The 18,621-nt window shown below is 39.2% G+C and overlaps 2 protein-coding genes across 2 annotated transcripts in view; both read left to right on the top strand.

The window, feature by feature from the left end:
- The window catches only part of LOC111326494 (abscission/NoCut checkpoint regulator), a 152,091-nt gene that overhangs the window by 98,376 nt on the left and 35,094 nt on the right, over positions 1 to 18,621 (top strand). The window lies entirely within an intron of this gene.
- LOC148728359 (uncharacterized) lies at positions 12,368 to 15,761 on the top strand. The gene is made up of 6 exons (XM_088725922.1): positions 12,368 to 12,543; positions 12,761 to 12,826; positions 13,059 to 13,238; positions 13,777 to 13,878; positions 14,447 to 14,633; positions 15,444 to 15,761. The coding sequence occupies exons 1-6, from the start codon at positions 12,541 to 12,543 to the stop codon at positions 15,668 to 15,670; spliced, it is 765 nt and encodes a 254-aa protein (XP_088582048.1). The 5' UTR covers positions 12,368 to 12,540; the 3' UTR covers positions 15,671 to 15,761.

Raw genomic sequence — 18,621 nt, 5'->3', positions numbered from 1 at the left:
TTCATTAATCCTCGAGGGAGAGATTTATAGGTAATCTTTATTTCAAAACGATGGCATTTTAGAGCAATAAAGCTCCAAAAAAGTTAATTTTTGGGAATGACAGTTTTTCGTGACAACCTCTAATTTGTGAATAAACCAATTTTTTGATAAATTTGTGGCCAATGTAATAAAAATCTTAGCGCTGATACTGCTGCTCGCCTTCGGTACAGCCCAAACTCGTGACACTAGAGTGGGCCCACACAGATTGTATCGTGACCATTTATACAAAGGAAAAGTATGGCAATGTCGATAGAGCTTCACATATTATCAGATTAAATTTCGATGAGGTTTTTGCGATGAAGTCGGCAACGGGTTTGGGTTCGGCAACTCACACTCATCTAATTATGGCGTTCATTACTGCTCAAAACACTTTCAACGCATATTTGACTTTCTGACACCTTTTTACGTTCAAGGGGATCAAATTCCTCTTTCAGATATCAAGTCCTAAATTTTACGACGTAAAATATGGCACAGTTTTGATACACTAAGATGAGTACATGTATTCAATGGCTCTATGTTAAACGGTTGAAGGTAAAATCTTGCATTTTTGATGATGTTTTAAAATTTGGTTCATTTGACGCTGGAAGGTAGACTCCTAACATGGTTTATGAGCTCCACGAAAGACGAAACATCAGTAAGCTTTAACTCTTAGGTAGAAAATGATTACGAGGCGATCTCCATAGAACGATGATTTCAACACCTCGAACGTCTGCAAATGCGAAAGCTATTATCTTCACTCTTACAGCTATAAGAAAACTCTGTGGAATTAACCAAAATAAACTGACAAACCGAAATAATCCTATCATCAAAATCCTTACCCACAAATACTATCGTTGGTGTTTGATAATTGATGTTGCTTCACTGCCATCATTAGAGAGGCTATCAATTCTTTTTAAAGGGGATCACAAAGAGAGAGGCATAGACAACCATGGCTAAGATTGTCAGAGTCAAAAACAACACGTAGAATAAAATAAAAATGTTTCGTTGATCACTTGATTGAAAAAAATTAAAAGATAAACGGTTCATGTTAAAGAAAGAATCTTTTTGGCCTTGAGAGCCATTTTTACGTCAAAACATTAGCGCTATAATAATAATTTCTAATATTTTAATATTTATATTGCGCAAATTAACTTGGGCATGATCAAATGCGCATTACAATGTCAAATGCCCCCAATTTCAGTATACAGGCCAGACCACAACACCGGGAGCTACGTACCCTACTCTTTGCGATAGGTGTATGGGTTCTTAAGGTCCTCTGCTAACCAGTACAGAGAAGATGCAGGAGACGGGGCCTACGGTTTTTCATCCTCTTCCGAGAAGACTGAAATGTCTATCCATTTCTCGATATAATAGTAAGGTAGCACATTCTCTTCAGTTATTTTAAGACTCTGAGTGTTGGTCCGGTCTGGGGCTCGAACCCTCGACCTCCCGCTCAGCAGTCCGGCGCTCTACCACTTGAGCTAATCAGGCGGCGGTTTCAAGACAATTATCAAGACAATTTACTAGATTGACATGCTATTCACCAATAACACACTTTACAGATTAATGATTTTCCATGGGAGATTTGAAAATTAAAGGTTCAAGGCATACTGATAAGTTAAATTCACTGATATTCTAGCCTTTAATTGTAGTTTTACATCATCACAAATCAAGGGTAATGTTGTCAATATTCTTCTCAACAAGACCACACTGACATTGATAAATATTATGTATTTACCTCAATGGATATTTACAAATTTTACAAGACTCCATAAGTTTGTTAGGATTTTGAACTTAGAATTGTATTTTGAACAAAAATTTTAAACTGTAAATAATTCATTGCTCCAACCAAAAAAGGCTGGACACTAAAATACCTAAGAAAGCAGCTGGAACCATCAGAGGTTTATCTCTAAGTTGCATCATCTTTCATCATATGCTAGTTCATATTGTAATGTATCAATTACAGATATATACATATTCATTTTTCTGAATTATGTTGACTGGCAGGCCTCTTAAATACATGAATCTGATTTGGTAGGACTCCTAAATACATTACACTGATTGGATAGGTATGCTTTTGTTAAACTGGTCCACCTTTTGACTATATGCTGGCCATGGTCCAGAGTTTTTTTCCTTGCCCTTTGTAGCAAACCAGAACAAAACCAAACCAAAACAACAAATAAGTTATCTACTGGTACTAGTCCAGGGGGAAAACTGAGCCTTACAGACCCCCACAGTGTCAATTAATAATAACAGTAACCAAATTACTAATAAAATGGTTACATAAGGAGTAGAGAATGGTACGAATCCCTGATATTTTCAATTTTAGTGTTATAAACAACACAAATAAAGATACATAAATTTTAAAATTCACCAGAAAGATTTTTAACCCTTTAACTCCTAAAAGTGATTAACTTGTAACTTCCCCCTGCAACATCCAAACATTTCCAGCAAACATTTCCAGCAAACAGGTGACAAGAAACAATATTACTCAAACTTAAGTAAACAACTCAAATTTTTTTCTTGATCTAACTCTGTATTCTTTTAATTGCCGTTTTTTATAAGGAAATATGTAACAGTTAGAGGTTGAAGTGTAATGGCTTGACTTAGCTGCCAAATCAGTCTTACAAAAAAAGTAATCTCAAAATTTATGTCGATCATACTGTTATCACAAAGGTACCGAAGTATGTTAAAGTAACTTGACTGTATAATTTACGACATAGTTAACTGAAAGTTCAGGATGATTCCCATCAATTACATCATCGACCACAGCTACCAATATTCCTCTTCCTGTCTATTTCTTTCACAGAGAAGTGATGTTATTTGTTGGACCATCTGCTCTCTCCTGCAAATAATAGTCAGTCTTACACTGTAAGTATGTTTCAATCAACAAATACGTTAAAAATGTCCTTCTTAATCCTTAGAATACATGAATTAAAGAAATTAGCAAGAGGATGGCAAGGAAACCAAGCTGATTACCAATTTCCTCATTGTTACTGGAGAGTGAGGGTAAGTTAATTTATAATTGTTAACTCAAAACAACAATTACAATACTTTATTTCCATACTCCTAAAATAGACTTTTCATATACAATTTACAACTTGATAAGAAATCAATACACAACAATAATAGTTAATAAAACAAAGCAATAAAAGTACATCATGAATAGTAGTCACAATAATGATGCCCAATAAAGCAGCTATCGAATGCGACTGGATACTTACTGGTATTTGGTAAATAATTATATTTCTAGGCATATCAAAATAACTCCAAAGAACTTTATATGGGTTAATAAAATATTACTATAAAATTGTAACATCTAAAATCAGACATTCTACTTGTGAAAGGATTCAGTCATATTGTAAATTAATGGCAAAACTATAAAGTGAGCAACTCACAGTATACTGGAGCAGTTGTTAGCCATTTAAGGGATAACTAAATGTGCCTTCTGAGACAGTCTTAAATTTTCTATCTTTTTGCTACGAAGGCCACTCAACCTAAAATAAAAAAAAAATGAAACTCAAAGGTCAGAGAGAATGAATGTATAGTATCTAATTATACAAAATGTGTGAAATTGCTACGAAAGAAACAGTTCACAGAGAGAGGGTCCAGGGAATGCAAGAATATTCTCCAAAACATTTAGTTTTTGTAGATCAGAAACAAAGAAGATAAATTATAAACCATTGCAGTGATTTGGCCTTCTTCCTTCAGCTTTCTTCAGGTAAAACATACAAGTTTAAAATTAGGATTTTGATTGTTATTACTATTTCTTTAAAATTTTCCAGGTTAATGGAACCTAGGTTAAGATCTTAAAGTCAGGAACAAGAAGTCTGTGTGCAAGACTTACACATGTTATTTAGTGAACACAACTTTACAAGAAACTTTCACCTTGGAGTCCACATGGATGTTCAGCTTTTTCTCAATCTTTTTAGGTGACAAGGACTTTCCCTCCACTCTGATTTAAATCGGGTCTTTTGAAGGTGTGGTAGTCCTCAAAGAGCTGAGAAAGAAAACATAACAATCGGAAAATTAAATTCTTTCATCTATTTAAAATACAGCAACAACTAAATATGGGGTTTGGAGTGTACTGTGATAAATAATGGTTGCTTTTATATGATCAGATTTAGAATAAAGGAGAGCTTCTTCATTGAGTACTTTAATGTAACCATACTAAAAAAAAAAAAGAACTGTGCGTGTTCCCCATTGGAGTTAAGCTCGCAACCTGATTAGTACATCACATGCACTACCGCTGAACTATTGGCAACCATAAAGGTTAAGCCGATTAACTAGGTCTATAGCGACAAACTTCCCGTATACTGCTAGGGTAGGAATGTAGATAGGTGAAGCTTCAGTACAGTGATGAAGGTAAATGAAAATGATAATTCACCGTGGACCTGTAACTAAGTGGCGATGAAGACTACCATAAATTAAATTTAAGAGAAATAGATTTTATGGAGGTGCCACTCACTGTAAGGCACGGTAACATCATTTACACTACCAGTAAACTAATACATCATTAAAATTATCTCCGTTCTACAGTCAGTCCATTCAACATTTAATTCGTTGCTGCTTTTTTTTTTAGAGACAATATGGAGTTTTTGATGTACACGTTTGTAAACTTAGCAGGCCAGAAATCGAACAAACCTTGCATGATAGGGAACGGCTACCTCGAAAAGCGGAGAACGCTTCGTAAGAAACAACTTGCATGTTTTTAGGCATGTGTAGCAAAATTTTCGGTTAAAACTTAAGACTATTAAGAGAAAATAGCACAAAATTATTTCCTTGCCTCCCTCCATCTTCGTCAAAATCATTGTACTTAGTAGCCTGGCACTCCTTGGTCACGTAGCCCTTCACTTAACGAGTAGTAGGGGAGGGGTGGGAGAGGGAGCCAGGGTCGACAGAACGAGAAGTGATATTTACTTCGAGTAAAAGTTCACTGTTCCTCCTAAGCGTTTAGGAAAACGTTACAACGTTTATTTAAACTCTTACGTTCAAAGTTTTCTTGCTTCCTCCATTGCAGAAGCATGAACAGTTTCTTTGATTTCTTTTTTTTTTTTTGCAATCAATAATGGTGAATGTTTCGACAAGGAACCTCTCCAAGCTTTTCCATTTTTCTAAGACACACTTTTATTGCTGATCTCTACTTCATGTAAGAGTACATTGCTATCTAAATATGGTCAATCAAGCCATATACGTAACATCTCCCTTTCTTTGAAAGGAACAAAAAAAACAACTGTAACAGACTTAGCTAATAAACAAAGAAAATCAGACTGACTTTTTGTAACTCGAAACAAAACCCTAAACTAAACGGAACTTAGGCCCTGAACGGAACTTGTTATATTATACTGAAATGCGCGTTTAAGTCTTTGAGTCTTTGAATCATTATGCCTCTACTAATGTTTCATATCAAAGTCTTTAAATCTGGACGGCAAACGAATGCTCCGAGTTCTTGTCTTCTGTGAGGCTGGTAATGTACTGCTGGTGCTGGATAATTGTTCTGCAGGACTCGGGGGTGTTGAGTTCACCGGCTTAGGACTCAAAGGTGTTGCAAACCTTGTCAGTGCTGTTGGTACTTCCTTGTGATTGCCACTAGGTTCTGTTGTACCATCCTTGTTGTGTTGCTTTTCTTGAGCTGTAGGTACTTCTGCAGGTCTCAGGAACTGCCTATTTCTTCTGAGGGTCTGATCGCCTGATTTGACCACGTAAGACCTATCCGAGAGTTTCTCTACGCATGTAGCTTGCTTCCATGTTTGATTCTTCTGTAAAGGTGCGATTCGGACTTCTTGTCCAATCTCCAATTCTGGCAACTGTTTTGCGCTACGGTCATGGTAAAGCTTCGCTTTTCGCCTTTTCCACTCTAACTGCTCTGTAGAGTCTGGAATTACTTCAGGACGAAGAAGACTTGCTGCTGTAGGTAACCGAGTTCGTGTCCTTCTAGACATAAGCCTTTGAGCAGGGCTGTTGCCTAGACCTTCTGTGGGGGTGTTCCTGTAGTCTAATAAAGCTAACCAAGGGTCTTTTCCATCACGTCCAGCTTTCTTGAATAGCTGTTTGACCGCCTTGACTGAGGATTCCGCTTTCCCGTTAGCCTTTGCATAATGTGGTGATGACGTTACATGGTTAAATTCCCAGCTGAGTGAGAACTCGTGAAATTCGTGACTGCTAAACTGTGATCCGTTGTCTGAAACAACAGTGTCCGGGATTCCATGTCTACTGAATTGCTGTTTAAGGACTTGTATGACTGCCTGTGAGGTCGTGTCCTCAAGTTCGTCAACTTCAACAAAATCTGAGAAGTAATCAACGATTGTGACGTAATTCTTTCCGCTTAATGAAAACAGATCTGTACCAACTTTGCTCCATGGCCTGTCAGGAATTTTATGAGATTGCATTGGCTGCTTAACATTTTTTGCTTGAAAATCGGCGCAAACTGGGCATCTCTCAACGACGGCTTTGATTTCTGAATTCATGCCAGGCCAGAACACGATGTCTTTAGCCTTCCTCAGGCATGCTGCAATTCCTTGATGACTTGAGTGTATTCTTGAAAGCATCTCCGGTCTCATAGCTTTAGGAACTATCACTCTCTGACTCTTAAACAGAATTCCATTGTGTAGCGAAATCTCTTCTCTAAAATTCCAGTAATCGCGAATTTGTACTGGGCATTGTTCTCTTCTCTCTGGCCATCCAGTTAAAACCGTGGTTTTCAGGGTTTCGAGAACAAGATCTTGCGCTGTACATTTCTGGAGATGAGTTAGCCTTTCTGGAGCTACTTTGATGGAGTCCAAGGGGGTAAGTGTTTCAAGTTCTATGGCAAAAACTTGAAAGTTGTCTGACTTGGACGTACTATCGGCAAGTGAGGCTCTTGACAAATGATCAGCGACGTACATCTGTGCGCCTGGCTTGTATTTAACTTCTAGATTGAAGCGTTGCAACCGTAACATCATCCTCTGCAACCGACATGGAGCTGAGTGTATGGACTTCTGAAAAATACTCTGCAAGGGCTTGTGATCTGATTCCACTTTTACTTTCTCGCGACCAGCAAGGTACTGACTGAATCTTTCACATGAGAAGACAATTGCCAGGCACTCTTTTTCAATTTGTGCATATTGCCTCTCGGTCCGTGACAGAGATCTTGAAGCAAATGCGACTGGTTGGCCACCTTGTAACAATGCTGCTCCTAACCCATAGTCACTAGCATCACATTGTATGGTGACTTCTTCTGCCAAATCGTAGTACTTGAGCACAGGGTGTTTGACCACGAGTTTTCTTACTTCTTTGAATGCTTCCTCGTGTTGTTCTGACCAAATAAACTTAGCTTCCTTCGCAGTTAAATCTCTCAGTGGTTGTGCAACTTCTGATAGCCTAGGTAGGAACTTCGATAAGTAATTGACAAATCCTAGGAGACTTAACAGTTCTTTCTTTGATTGAGGCTTCGGCATCTCCTCCACGGCTTTTATTTTGTCTGGGTCTGGCTTCAACCCATTCTTGGTGATCAAGTGTCCCATGAATTTAACTTCGGACTTCCTGAGGTTCATCTTGCTGCTGTTTAGACGAAGATTTGCTTTACGAGCACGGTCTAACAGACCAAGTAAGTTTTCATCATGATTCCGGTTGGCTTCTTCGTCGTTCTCTCCATAGCCCATCACTAATATGTCATCTCTGATTACCTCTACTCCCGGTAAACCATCAAGTTTCTCGTGTAGCTTGGACTCAAATTCTTCAGGAGCTAGGTTGATGCCAAAGGGGAGTCTCAAATACTTGTAACGCCCAAAAGGAGTCCAGAATGTGGTCTTGAGGCCACTGCTTGTATCCAATCCAACCTGATAGAAACCATCTTTAGCGTCCATGGTGCTAAATACTTTTGCTTTGCTGAGTTTCGGTAGCAATTCATCCAAGGTGGGCATTTGAAATTTGGGACGGATGACTGCCTTGTTAAGATCTTTAGGATCCAGGCAAATTCTGATCTTGTTTGGTGTGGTTACTACAACCATGCTACTGATCCACTCAGTGGGTGCGGTGACTTTCTCCACGATTCCTTTCTTCTCCAGGTCATCAAGTTTGGACTTGACTCTTTCACGTAAGGCAACTGGTACTCGACGTGGCGAGTGTTGCACTGGCTTCATATTGGGGTCCGTGACGATCTTGGTGTCTCCAATATGGCCCAACCCTTCAAACACATCTCTGTAATCTCTCAAAATCCGATCTCTGGTCAGGAGACTGTTCTTAACAACATGTATAGATTCCTCTAGATCCACTTCAAACTTGAGAAGCTCCAGTTGTTCACAGGTCTCAGCTGATAATAGAGGTTTGTTAGTACTGTTAACAACTTGGAATCTTAGGTCTCTGCGGTTGCCTTTTCTCTCTGCTGTGAGTGTAATCTCGCCCATGGGAGACATCAAACTACCATCGAATAGCTTCAGCTGTGAGTTAGACTTACGTAGAGGAGGATCACCATTCTGGAGTAGTTGAACCAGGCTTCTGTGACTGATCACATTACAAGTTGCTCCAGTGTCCAATTGACATACAAGCTGCTCTTTGTACTTTTGATCTACTATAAAAGTAATGTTAGATGTCAGCTGTTTACCATAACCACTAACTGCTGTTATCTCTTCTAGCTGTAACAACAATTCTTCTGACTCATAACCTTCTGCTTCCTCGGCAACATGAACTCTCTCTTTGTTCGACTGACACATGTGAGCGAAATGATTCATTTTCTTACAAATTCGACATTGCTGCCCGTGTGCAGGACACTCAGTCGGTTTAGCATGCTTCTTTTGCTGACCACAATATTTGCATTTCCAAAATTTTCTTGTAGATTTCTTTTGTGTTGAAGGCTTCTTTTGGTATGGAGGTTTCTTGCCTTGTGCTGGTTTATGCTTGGCACGAACGAAATTCAGTTCGTCATTATCTTTCTTGTCGACATTTTGTATTGCTTTTAACTGATTCTTCGTTACTTCGTTTGATCTGCACATGTCGAGAGCTTTATCCAAGGAAAGATCTCTCTCTCTGAGTAGTCTAGCTTTCGTAGTCTTATCTTGAATGCCAATGACTAACCTATCTCGGATCATCTCTTCCGTAAGAGCTCCAAACTGACAAGATGATGCCAATTTCCTCAATCGATTGATAAAGCAATCAACAGTTTCGTCGGGTATTTGACAACAAGAATTAAACACATACCTTTCGTAGACTACGTTTCTCTTGGGGAGAAAATACTCTTCTAATGCTTTGAGTGCTGAAGTGATAGTAACTTCACCAGAGCCAAAATTAAGATTCCGAAAAATCTGGAGACACTCTTTTCCTATAACCGAACGGAACGTTGCTAACCGTATTGGTTGGCTCTTTTGGTCTAATCCTGTCGCTATTTCGTAATCTTGCCATTGTTGCTTGAAAAATTCCCAGTTATTCGGGATATCTCCACGACAAACCATAGCTGCTGGGACAGGGAAGTTTGTAGGAAAAGTGCTTATCTGTGGCGGTAGGGGAGCTTGTGGAGCTGGCGGTGGTGTAGCTTGCTCGCTAGACGACATCGTTTCGCTTTCCACGCACGTGGTCGATGAAGGAATTCGCCGTAAGTGACGTTCACTGCAGTGATTTTGCTTCGCGCCGCTCCCAGAGTTTCTTGAACCGACTAGACGCCGAACAAGGAAAAACTTCAGCAATGCAGCTAGCTAGAAGTTTTTAAAAAATAACCACTCCTGACACCATGTTTCGACAAGGAACCTCTCCAAGCTTTTCCATTTTTCTAAGACACACTTTTATTGCTGATCTCTACTTCATGTAAGAGTACATTGCTATCTAAATATGGTCAATCAAGCCATATACGTAACAGTGAATTATCTGTTCTTGTTGCGTTACTCTTTCTCCATTGAACCTATTTCTAGAATAAAAGTATGCAAATTTTTAGAAACAGTGTATAGTTCACACTCGTAAACTTTTTCCAATTTTTAAGTACAGTTTGATTAAAAGAATACTTCAAAACGCCTCGGGGTATCCTTTATCATTACAGGGTCTGCTTGCAGCTACATTTGCTGTGCTTTGATAATCGGTCAAGTGGCCCGAAATTCATCTCGCTTGAAGTCATATCGCTCGAAACCCGGGGCCAGGTCGCTCAAAACTTTCACTCATGTCGCCCGAAATCTAGAGGTGTGTCGTCCGAAAGAGCAAAGAATTTGAAAATTCGACTTAAGGAGGCAATAAAGTTAAAAATATTTTTCACTTAAGCGCTGTTCGTTACCAACAACACCGTACAGATGATGATCGGAAAAGAACTACGTTCGAGTGACGACTCTAAAAGCGTTGTTCGTTTCTAACAGCAAAATAAAGCGTTGTTCGTTTGGTATGTGCTCGTTTGGTACCCACGGGCATTTCGTAAACTCAAGAAATCTTTATCAGTCAGCGATGTTGGTTTCCGACTACAACACGAAGATTTTGGCTACACAGAAACCGATCATATGGTTAGAATTAAATGCGTTTGAGTAACGACTTTAAAAGCATTATTCGTTTCCATAACTATGAATTGAAGCGTAGCACTGTTTGCTTGGTTTGCACCCGTTCCTAGACATTTCGTGCTCAGTCGATTCGTAGCCAGTATAGTCGGTTCGTTCCCTACCCGCTGGTAGATTCTTACACTGACATCCAAACATTCAGTGATGATCAAAACCCAGGTAAACAGATAGATAGATAGATAGATAGATAGATAGATAGATAGATAGATAGATAGATAGATAGAAGAAGTAGAAGCTTGTAAGGGGTCCCACAAACAATGCTGATCAGTCTTAAACGCGCTGCCTGGAGGATCACTGAAGCAATCGTGGGCTCTTGAAATAACGTAAATAAGAGCAGAAATGTAATGGTCAAGAGGCCAACTCCAATGTAGCTTTGTTGGTTTATTAGCTCGACGTTTCGACCGTCTCGGTCTTCCTCAGGAGCATACTAATTACATGAGCAATATTCAAATTTAAAATTCGTGTCAACGGTAAACATGATAGATAGATAGATAGTTTATTAGAATATCGAACATGGCAGTCCGTAGACTGAATTGCGTTACAATTACTTAGAACTAGGAATAAATGAATTCCAAATACAAATTGAAATTATAATAAAACCATAAATGCGAAAAACTCTCTATTTATGACTATGTACAAACTAGTCTAAAAAAGAAAAAAATTTATGTACACATACTTGGAATAAAAGTGTTCTTAAAACGATTTGTATGTGTACGGGGCATGCCGCGTACTACAAGTTTATAGTAAAAAGTTACGCGAGTAGCAGAGACATAAAGTTCTGTTGTGTCTATAGAAAAAACCTTATAAACCGATTTCGATCGTTGTATATGACACGTCAATAAAAAGTCAAGCGAGCAAATAAATATTATGTTGTGTCTATTAGTGACCTTCGTTAGCTACCCACTAGTAGATTCTTACACGTCCAACATTCAGTGATGATCAAAACCCAGGTAAACAGATGTTGATTGTCGCGTACGACAAGTTTATAGTAGAAAGTTAGGGGAGTAACAGAGAAAAAAAGTTCTTTTGTGTCTCTTTGTGACCGTCTTGACCATAACAAATAAATAAACCTGCTGAACCGAATTCGACTGTCGTCTGCGACGCGTCAGTGGAAAGGCAGGCGAGTACCATACGAACAAATATTCATGACGTTGTGTCTATTTGTGATCTTCTTAACAACAACAAATACCTTATTGCCTAGTGCAAGATAAGCGCGATATTTTTAAGAGAACAGTCTATTGTTTATCTGGTGGTGACTTTGATTTAGTTTGTTATTTAGTTCTTATTTAATATTTTCGTTACTTCAGGTTAAGTTCTGTGTCTGTTGAAGTTAAGGTCAGCATTTTATTTTCTGCGTCTGTTAAGGAATAGTTTAAGGCAACGTTGTTCAGTCATAATCGTATTTTTTTTTTTATCGCCTCGATTGCTTTGCTTCGCTTCGTGTTTTGCATCGATTGGTTTGATTTCGTTTTGTCGATGAAAGACATTAAGCGCGTAAAGACCTTTATGACTACCTAGCTATCACTAGTTTAGCGTTTTAGTAATTCGCGTTTAGATCATAGATGACTTAACTAAACATTACTAAACATTGTTTATGTTGGATACGTATGTCTCGATGGGGGAAAAATAAATCAAATAGAGCAAGTAACAGATACTAGAAATACGTTCCGCGTTCACATTGACGGAAGTTTTGAGACATGGTTCAGAGTGTCCGTAAAGCTGAAGCCCGTGTGCAAAGTAGGATTGTGTCTCGCTGATACACACAGGATTTTGGGGACTGCAAGCTATAGCAGAAGTAATAATTTCACAAACCACCTTTGAAGGTAGTTCAAGTACTTCCTATGTTGCTCGGGAAATTTTTTTGTCTTATGTAGCCGCAACATTAGTTTCTCATTTCACTTCCTTGTGAAACGACATAAAAAGCCCGCCAACACTTTTCTACTGAAAAGCGCAAACCAAGTTTGTCAGGTGACAAGAACGCACGAAAAAAACTCAGCCATTTTATTGATTGTAACCTGCCATGGTAAGTACAAATTGTTTTAAAATCGTTTGAAGCTTTTTCGTCACATAAAGTTATATTTTCAGTGTACATCTTTAGTGGTCTTCACAAAGCCTTAGATTTGTGCATCCAGGAATATTCAGCGTTCTTCCTTCAAGCTGTCCGTTAAAATTAGGTGTTGGTGATCTCAGGCTGCGCGAATCTGTAGTTTTATTTAATTCACTTTTTCGTTCGATTTCAGGGTTTTATTACAACTGGAACCCTTTCGATTTTATATCTCTGTATTTTTAACCCAAGTTTTGCTGCGGTAAGTAGCTTCAATCTTCTCCATGTTGATTAAAATTAACTAACGTTGAGTTGGTAGGCGATTAATGAATTTAGTTCAACTCTTTCAATCAATGAAATTGATGAATTTTTCCAGGCGAGATTGATGCGAGAACCTTTCCCTTACCATGTGAAGAAATTGAAGCATTAATTCAATCAAATGTCTGTAAACTGGTCTTTAGTAAAACACCGTTTGAGTTTTGCATATTTGATAGATTGCACAAGGTAAAATCGTGGAACAAGTGGACCAGAACGAGTACAAAGTTCACATCACGGAGAGAGGAACGAAATTCTTTGAGAAGATAAGAATTGACGAGGAAAACAATCTTGAGTACTTCCACGTTCCAGCTCACAATGGACTCGCCGAAGCGGACTACCTTTTTGACTTCAATAAGGTAAATGAGTTGCCAGATTTTACACCAAATGTTTGAGCTGGGACATTGCAATGTCAGTCGTTGAAAGGAATACGGAAAAAGTCTGTCAGTCTTCAATTTTATCGTGTAGCTGTTGCCATCTGTAAAGACAACAAAGTTGTCTTTCCTTCCTTTCAACCAAAGAAAGTACAAAGTCACTTCTTACTACACACAAAAAAGGGAGGTTTATCGGCAGTTGAACTGTAAGTAGTGCATAACAATAAACTGTATCTGCTAACTACGGAAAATTAAGACTCTCTCATAATATTCATCGCTTCTGGAAAAACTGATTTCACAGCCGAAAGGTAACATTATAATAGTAATCAAACTATCACACCAGAGTCGTTATCAGTAATTTAAACCACTCAGTGTTAACAATTACAAGTGGTCTTCTCTTCTTTTCACAAATATCTCAGAAATAAATGCTAGCAATTATTGAGTGACCTACAGACTGACCCCTATCTCCCCTACCGCTCAGCGTCTGTCGAGGACTTAAAGATCCCTATCTTTTGTTCTTTAGAAAATATCGGTGCGTCGCCCAAAAAATGAAGCCAAATGTTATCTGGGACCACTGCCTCACACCTTGCCAAAGCCTGCTGATCTAAAGACTAGATTGCAAATGGTAAAGATATATGGTTGTATGTACTTATGTATGTATGTATGCATGCATGCATGCATGCATGTATGTATGTATGTATGTATGCAAGTATGTATGTCAGTTTTGACTCCAGCATTGCACTTTTCTATTGTCTCTATAATTTATTCTGTCGACACCTTTTTAATGGCAAAAGAAAAGGTATATGTATTTCACATATATAGAGAGAAATAGATAGATAGATAAACATATGCTTCTTATACGTAATTTTCGTTTGGTTCTTGCTGATGACCTCTTAATTGGACAGGCGCGAGACGGACGTTACTATTAACAATTTGTTGCATCTTTATTACATAAAACAAATAGATTCCGCAGTGCCTCGAGTCTATTCAGTAATAGATTACAGAAGAAATCAAGGCACGCTCGCCTGCGATCACTGTCATCTTTGATCTGAAAGAATGCACAGCCACATGGAGTCTATTTGTTAAATATATACTTATACATACATACATACATACATACATACATACATGCGTACATCTTACTTATTTCATCGGGCAGAATGCCTATTGTCTCCGACTTTTTTACATCAAAGACACTCCAACCTCCTTCTAAAAGCAGCGAAGTCGTTCGGAAGTATTGGGCTGTGCTAGAAGAAGTTGACAAAACTCTCCTCAGTGAACAGATTCAGGAGTTTTGTGGCCAGTTCCCAGTTATTCGCTTGGAAGAGGTGGACTTTAACTCCATCGGGAAAGAAAGGAATTTCACAAAAAGCCGTCTAGGTAATATGAAAACTTAGATAAGCAAAGAAGATTAGTTGAACTTATCTAACGTTCGCCATTTGCCACCTCGACACTTAACGGGGTTAATTATATTACCCTAAAAAGCGCGATATTTGCCACTTGAGCCTCGTATTTATACATCCCGTTTCTTGTCCATATTTACTTTTCAAACAAGTTTTACCTGTGATCTACAGCGGTTAGGTAATTATTCCTCCACTGGCATTAAACTCCCTAGGGCCGTTTCTGGAGAGTCCCGGTAACTGAACGGGCCCGAAACATTGTTTTAAAAAATCAGAAGTTTAAGATAAGAGAAGTGGGTTCTGGCACTCTGACAAGTCCATTTTGTTTCTCTAACTGATAGTTTTACTGCAGAATGCTCAAAACTTTTGAAACCACCCTCTTCAAGGAAAACACAACACCTTTACGTCAAACTGAACTTACTTCAAGCGAGATTCCTCAATTTCACGACTAAAAGAGAAAGTAAGAAATAACGAAATGGAAATCTAAAGCGCAAAATCTAGAGCGCAAATTTGCAACAAAGCAACCAACTATGCAGAATATTGTCCACTGACCTCTTCTGCCTGTAAATTTTTAATCTTGCAGTGGGGTGCTTTCGTGTGGTATTCCCTTTCTTTTGTTACCGAGTCTATCTGCACTATTTCAATACACCGTATGCGAAATTCCCAAGAACAGTCAGAGTGATAATTTAAAGAAACTTATTGAAGTTATTTATTGCAGCTTTTACTTTCCTTCCAAGGAAGCTTTCATATATTGTTATTGCTCTTATTTTTTTTTTATTTCTGCCCACAGCGAGAAGCAAAGACCTGAACAATCTTTCCTTCTGTTCCCCCGTAAAAGACTCAATACCAAAAAAGCAGTGCGACCCTGATACTTGGCTCTACAGTTTTCATATCAGCAACGAATCTCGCACTTACTGGGTCAAAAATTGCAAATTCAGGAATGGAGGTAGATTAGTATGCGAGGAATGGGATTACAAGTTTGATTGCATGCTTTGCTACAAACTTCGATGCCCTTAGATGAGTTGCGATGATTTTGCAGGGACACTTCTCAAATCACTGTTATAGAATCCCTGCCTATGATCAAATAAAACTGATTCATTTTGAGGAATTCGACTCGGGAGTTAATTTGTGCATCAAAATCAAACAAACAAACTTGGAAACTCAATTTCAGTGAATTTTTTAGAAAAGTTGTGTTGTTTTGAGGAGGTATAAGTGGCAGATGACATAGCTCCTTGTAATCTTAAGACTCGGTTTGAGTTTCGTTCCCTTTGGTCCCACCTACCATTCCAAGATAAATAAACACAGTGATTCCAAATTGTGAAGTTTTTAAAGATAAACGAGACACCCAGAAGCGTTCATGCGGGTTGGTTGTAGCGGGCGGAATAAATATGATAAGTATTGTGTTTCATACAAGTAGAACCCCGCTAACTCGAATTCCCGAAGAAAACGAAAATACCGTATTTTTTCCAATAGGCGCCCAGGTGCTTAGGGCCCGTCGGACTTGAAAAATATTTTTGAGATGCCCCTAGATGTTACCGACAATGTTTGTCACCGAAATGTCCGAGACAATTAAAAGCGTCGTGGGTTAGACTAGTGGATAAAGTTACCCGTTACATCATTACACCTTGACAGTTCACGTAACTTTATCTCGCGTGGACTTTCTCGCTTAGTTATATTTCCCGCAAAACGAATCGGCCCCAGAACAGACAGAACTGCCCTGACCTGTACCTCTCGAGCTCTCCAAAAGAATCAAAACCGGGAAAATATGTTCGGAAATTCGAATTGCTCACTAGAGGGGCGCGACCGACCGTAAAACTTTCGATGAATATTGAAATAAATAGAGTGGTTAAGAGCATTTTGAAGGATTCTTGAAATTAACTGACTGTTAAATTGCAAGTTTGTTTTTTGAATAGAATAGGGAAGATGGCAAGTTTTGATATCGGTAAAGAAGTAGAAAAAGATGTTTTCCGTCTTGTCACGAGCGCAGGACAAAGAAAAAATTCTGTTTCCTCAAGAGGACTCGAACCTCAGATCATCGCATTCCTCACTCGGATGCTCTACCACTGAGCCACAGTGACTCTAGGAGAGGTTTTGTGGTTTTGGCCAGCTTTTTAGAACGGTTTGTCGGTTTTTGTGCCAAATCTCTTCGGTTTAGGTTTTCATTGCGGTTCCCTGATTTTCCGTTTTATGGCGTTTGGTTTTCGGTTTTCGTCAAGAATACTATAGGGTTGTTGGGATCTGGTATCCGACGTGGTTTTCGATTTGGGTTCCGGTTTCTCTTCGATCTGAGCGGCAATTAATTATGCGCCTCCACCGATCTCGGATAGCCGCGAAATCTCTGTATGCTCCACTTGTCACCACTTCATCGGATAATTTGATAAATGGGAATGCGAAAATTCATCAGTATTGACGGTTTTGCATGCGGTTTTCCGTTTGGATCGATTTGACTTTTTTGTGGTTTTACGGTTTTGATGATTTTTTTCTTCATCTATGAGACAACTTTTAAGATCTGTCTCCGTAAACAAGTTTTGTCCGCGTAGGGAAGTAGGTCGCACTTGGCGTAGTCAACTGTAGTGTCGAGGGGTTCGAATAACCGGGAGGAAACATGTAAACGATACTGTAGAACTCAACGATTTAATTCAACATCTCGAACCGAGCGGAGCACATGGCAAAGTATGCTCAACTGAGCATGCGCTGACTGACATGAATATTCATGAGATATAGCAAATGCCTCCTTTTGAAGTATAGTAAGGGTAATTTGAAACTGAACAGTGGACTTGACGAATGTCAGCATAAAAAAAATCAAATCTAGTTTGTACTGAATGTTTACTCTGTTCAATAAAATCTCTGAGGAGGTTTTCGTTCCCTGGGAGGATATCTTCGCTCTGACTCCTCAAGTAAAGGTTCTGGAGGTTTAGAGTCTTGGGTGGGCAGGTCCTGAGGTTTCGGAGAACCTTCAGGCTCAGAATTCAATGCTGGAATGTCCCTTTGTAGTGTGGTTTTCCCTGTCTCCCTTTCTGTAGTTGTTGGGTGTGTCAGTGTAATGGGGACATTATCTAGTTCTGGTGGTAACATCCCCACTGACTCTAGTGTCTGAGCTTCACGAAGTAGCTCGGAACATTGTGTTGTGGGTATGAATCTCGGGCGAAGTTGTTCCTCGTGTCGTTTCCACAGAGTGTCTCCGACTTGGACATCAAAATTTCTAGGACTGACTGTTCCTGCAATCCTTCCAGGTACCCATTTTGCTCCTTTCCCGAAATTGCGCACGAAAACTGGTTGGTCAGACATAAACTTTGGCTTGTTGTCCAGGTTATCTTGAAAAACCTTAACTTCTTGTTTAGTGCTTTTACTTCTTAAAGCACTGAGTCTAATTCTAGTTTGTTTGTTCAAGAGTAATTCAGAAGGTGATTTGCCAAAGGAAGAAGGCGTGGCCCTGTTTGTCAATAAGAACCGATCTAGTTTTGCCTGTAAAGGCTCGCCTGTATCTCCAATCTTGTTCAACTTATCTTTGAATTCTCCAACATAACGTTCTGCTAGCCCATTTGTTGCAGGGTGTCCAGGAGCTGTAAAAGTATGCTGCTATATTACCCTTGAGAAATTTCTGGAATTCTGCACTGGTGAATTGGCTGCCATTATCAGTTACAAGATGTTCAGGTAAACGAAATAGCTGAAAACATTCCTCAGAGCAGCAATGGTGTTAGCAGAAGTGGTATGTGACATTGGTGTTACTTCTAAGAATTTAGAGTAAGCATCCACTATCATAAGGAACGTTTTTCCTGGGTAGGGACCAGCAAAGTCTAGTTGGAAGCGCCTCCATGGTCCCCCTGGCCACGACCACAAGGCAGGTTGGGATGATACCGGTGCTTTAGCCGCATCCTGACAGGCCGTACACAACTTGACAGTTCCCTCTATTTCTTGGTCCAGTCCAGGCCACCATAGATACTTCCGCGCTAGTTGCTTCACTTTAA

Source organism: Stylophora pistillata, chromosome 6 (assembly GCF_964205215.1).
Source record: "Stylophora pistillata chromosome 6, jaStyPist1.2, whole genome shotgun sequence".
NCBI classification, from domain to species: domain Eukaryota; kingdom Metazoa; phylum Cnidaria; class Anthozoa; order Scleractinia; family Pocilloporidae; genus Stylophora; species Stylophora pistillata.
Note: the sequence above shows the minus strand (reverse complement) of the source record. Positions and strands in the feature narration are given on the sequence as shown.

Excerpts from the sequence above, each read along its gene's own strand:
- LOC148728359 (XM_088725922.1), top strand. Across the intron at positions 12,827-13,058 it reads TTAACCCAAGTTTTGCTGCG|ATTGCACAAGGTAAAATCGT; the intron begins GTAAGTAGCTTC and ends CATATTTGATAG. Across the intron at positions 14,634-15,443 it reads TTTCACAAAAAGCCGTCTAG|CGAGAAGCAAAGACCTGAAC; the intron begins GTAATATGAAAA and ends TTCTGCCCACAG.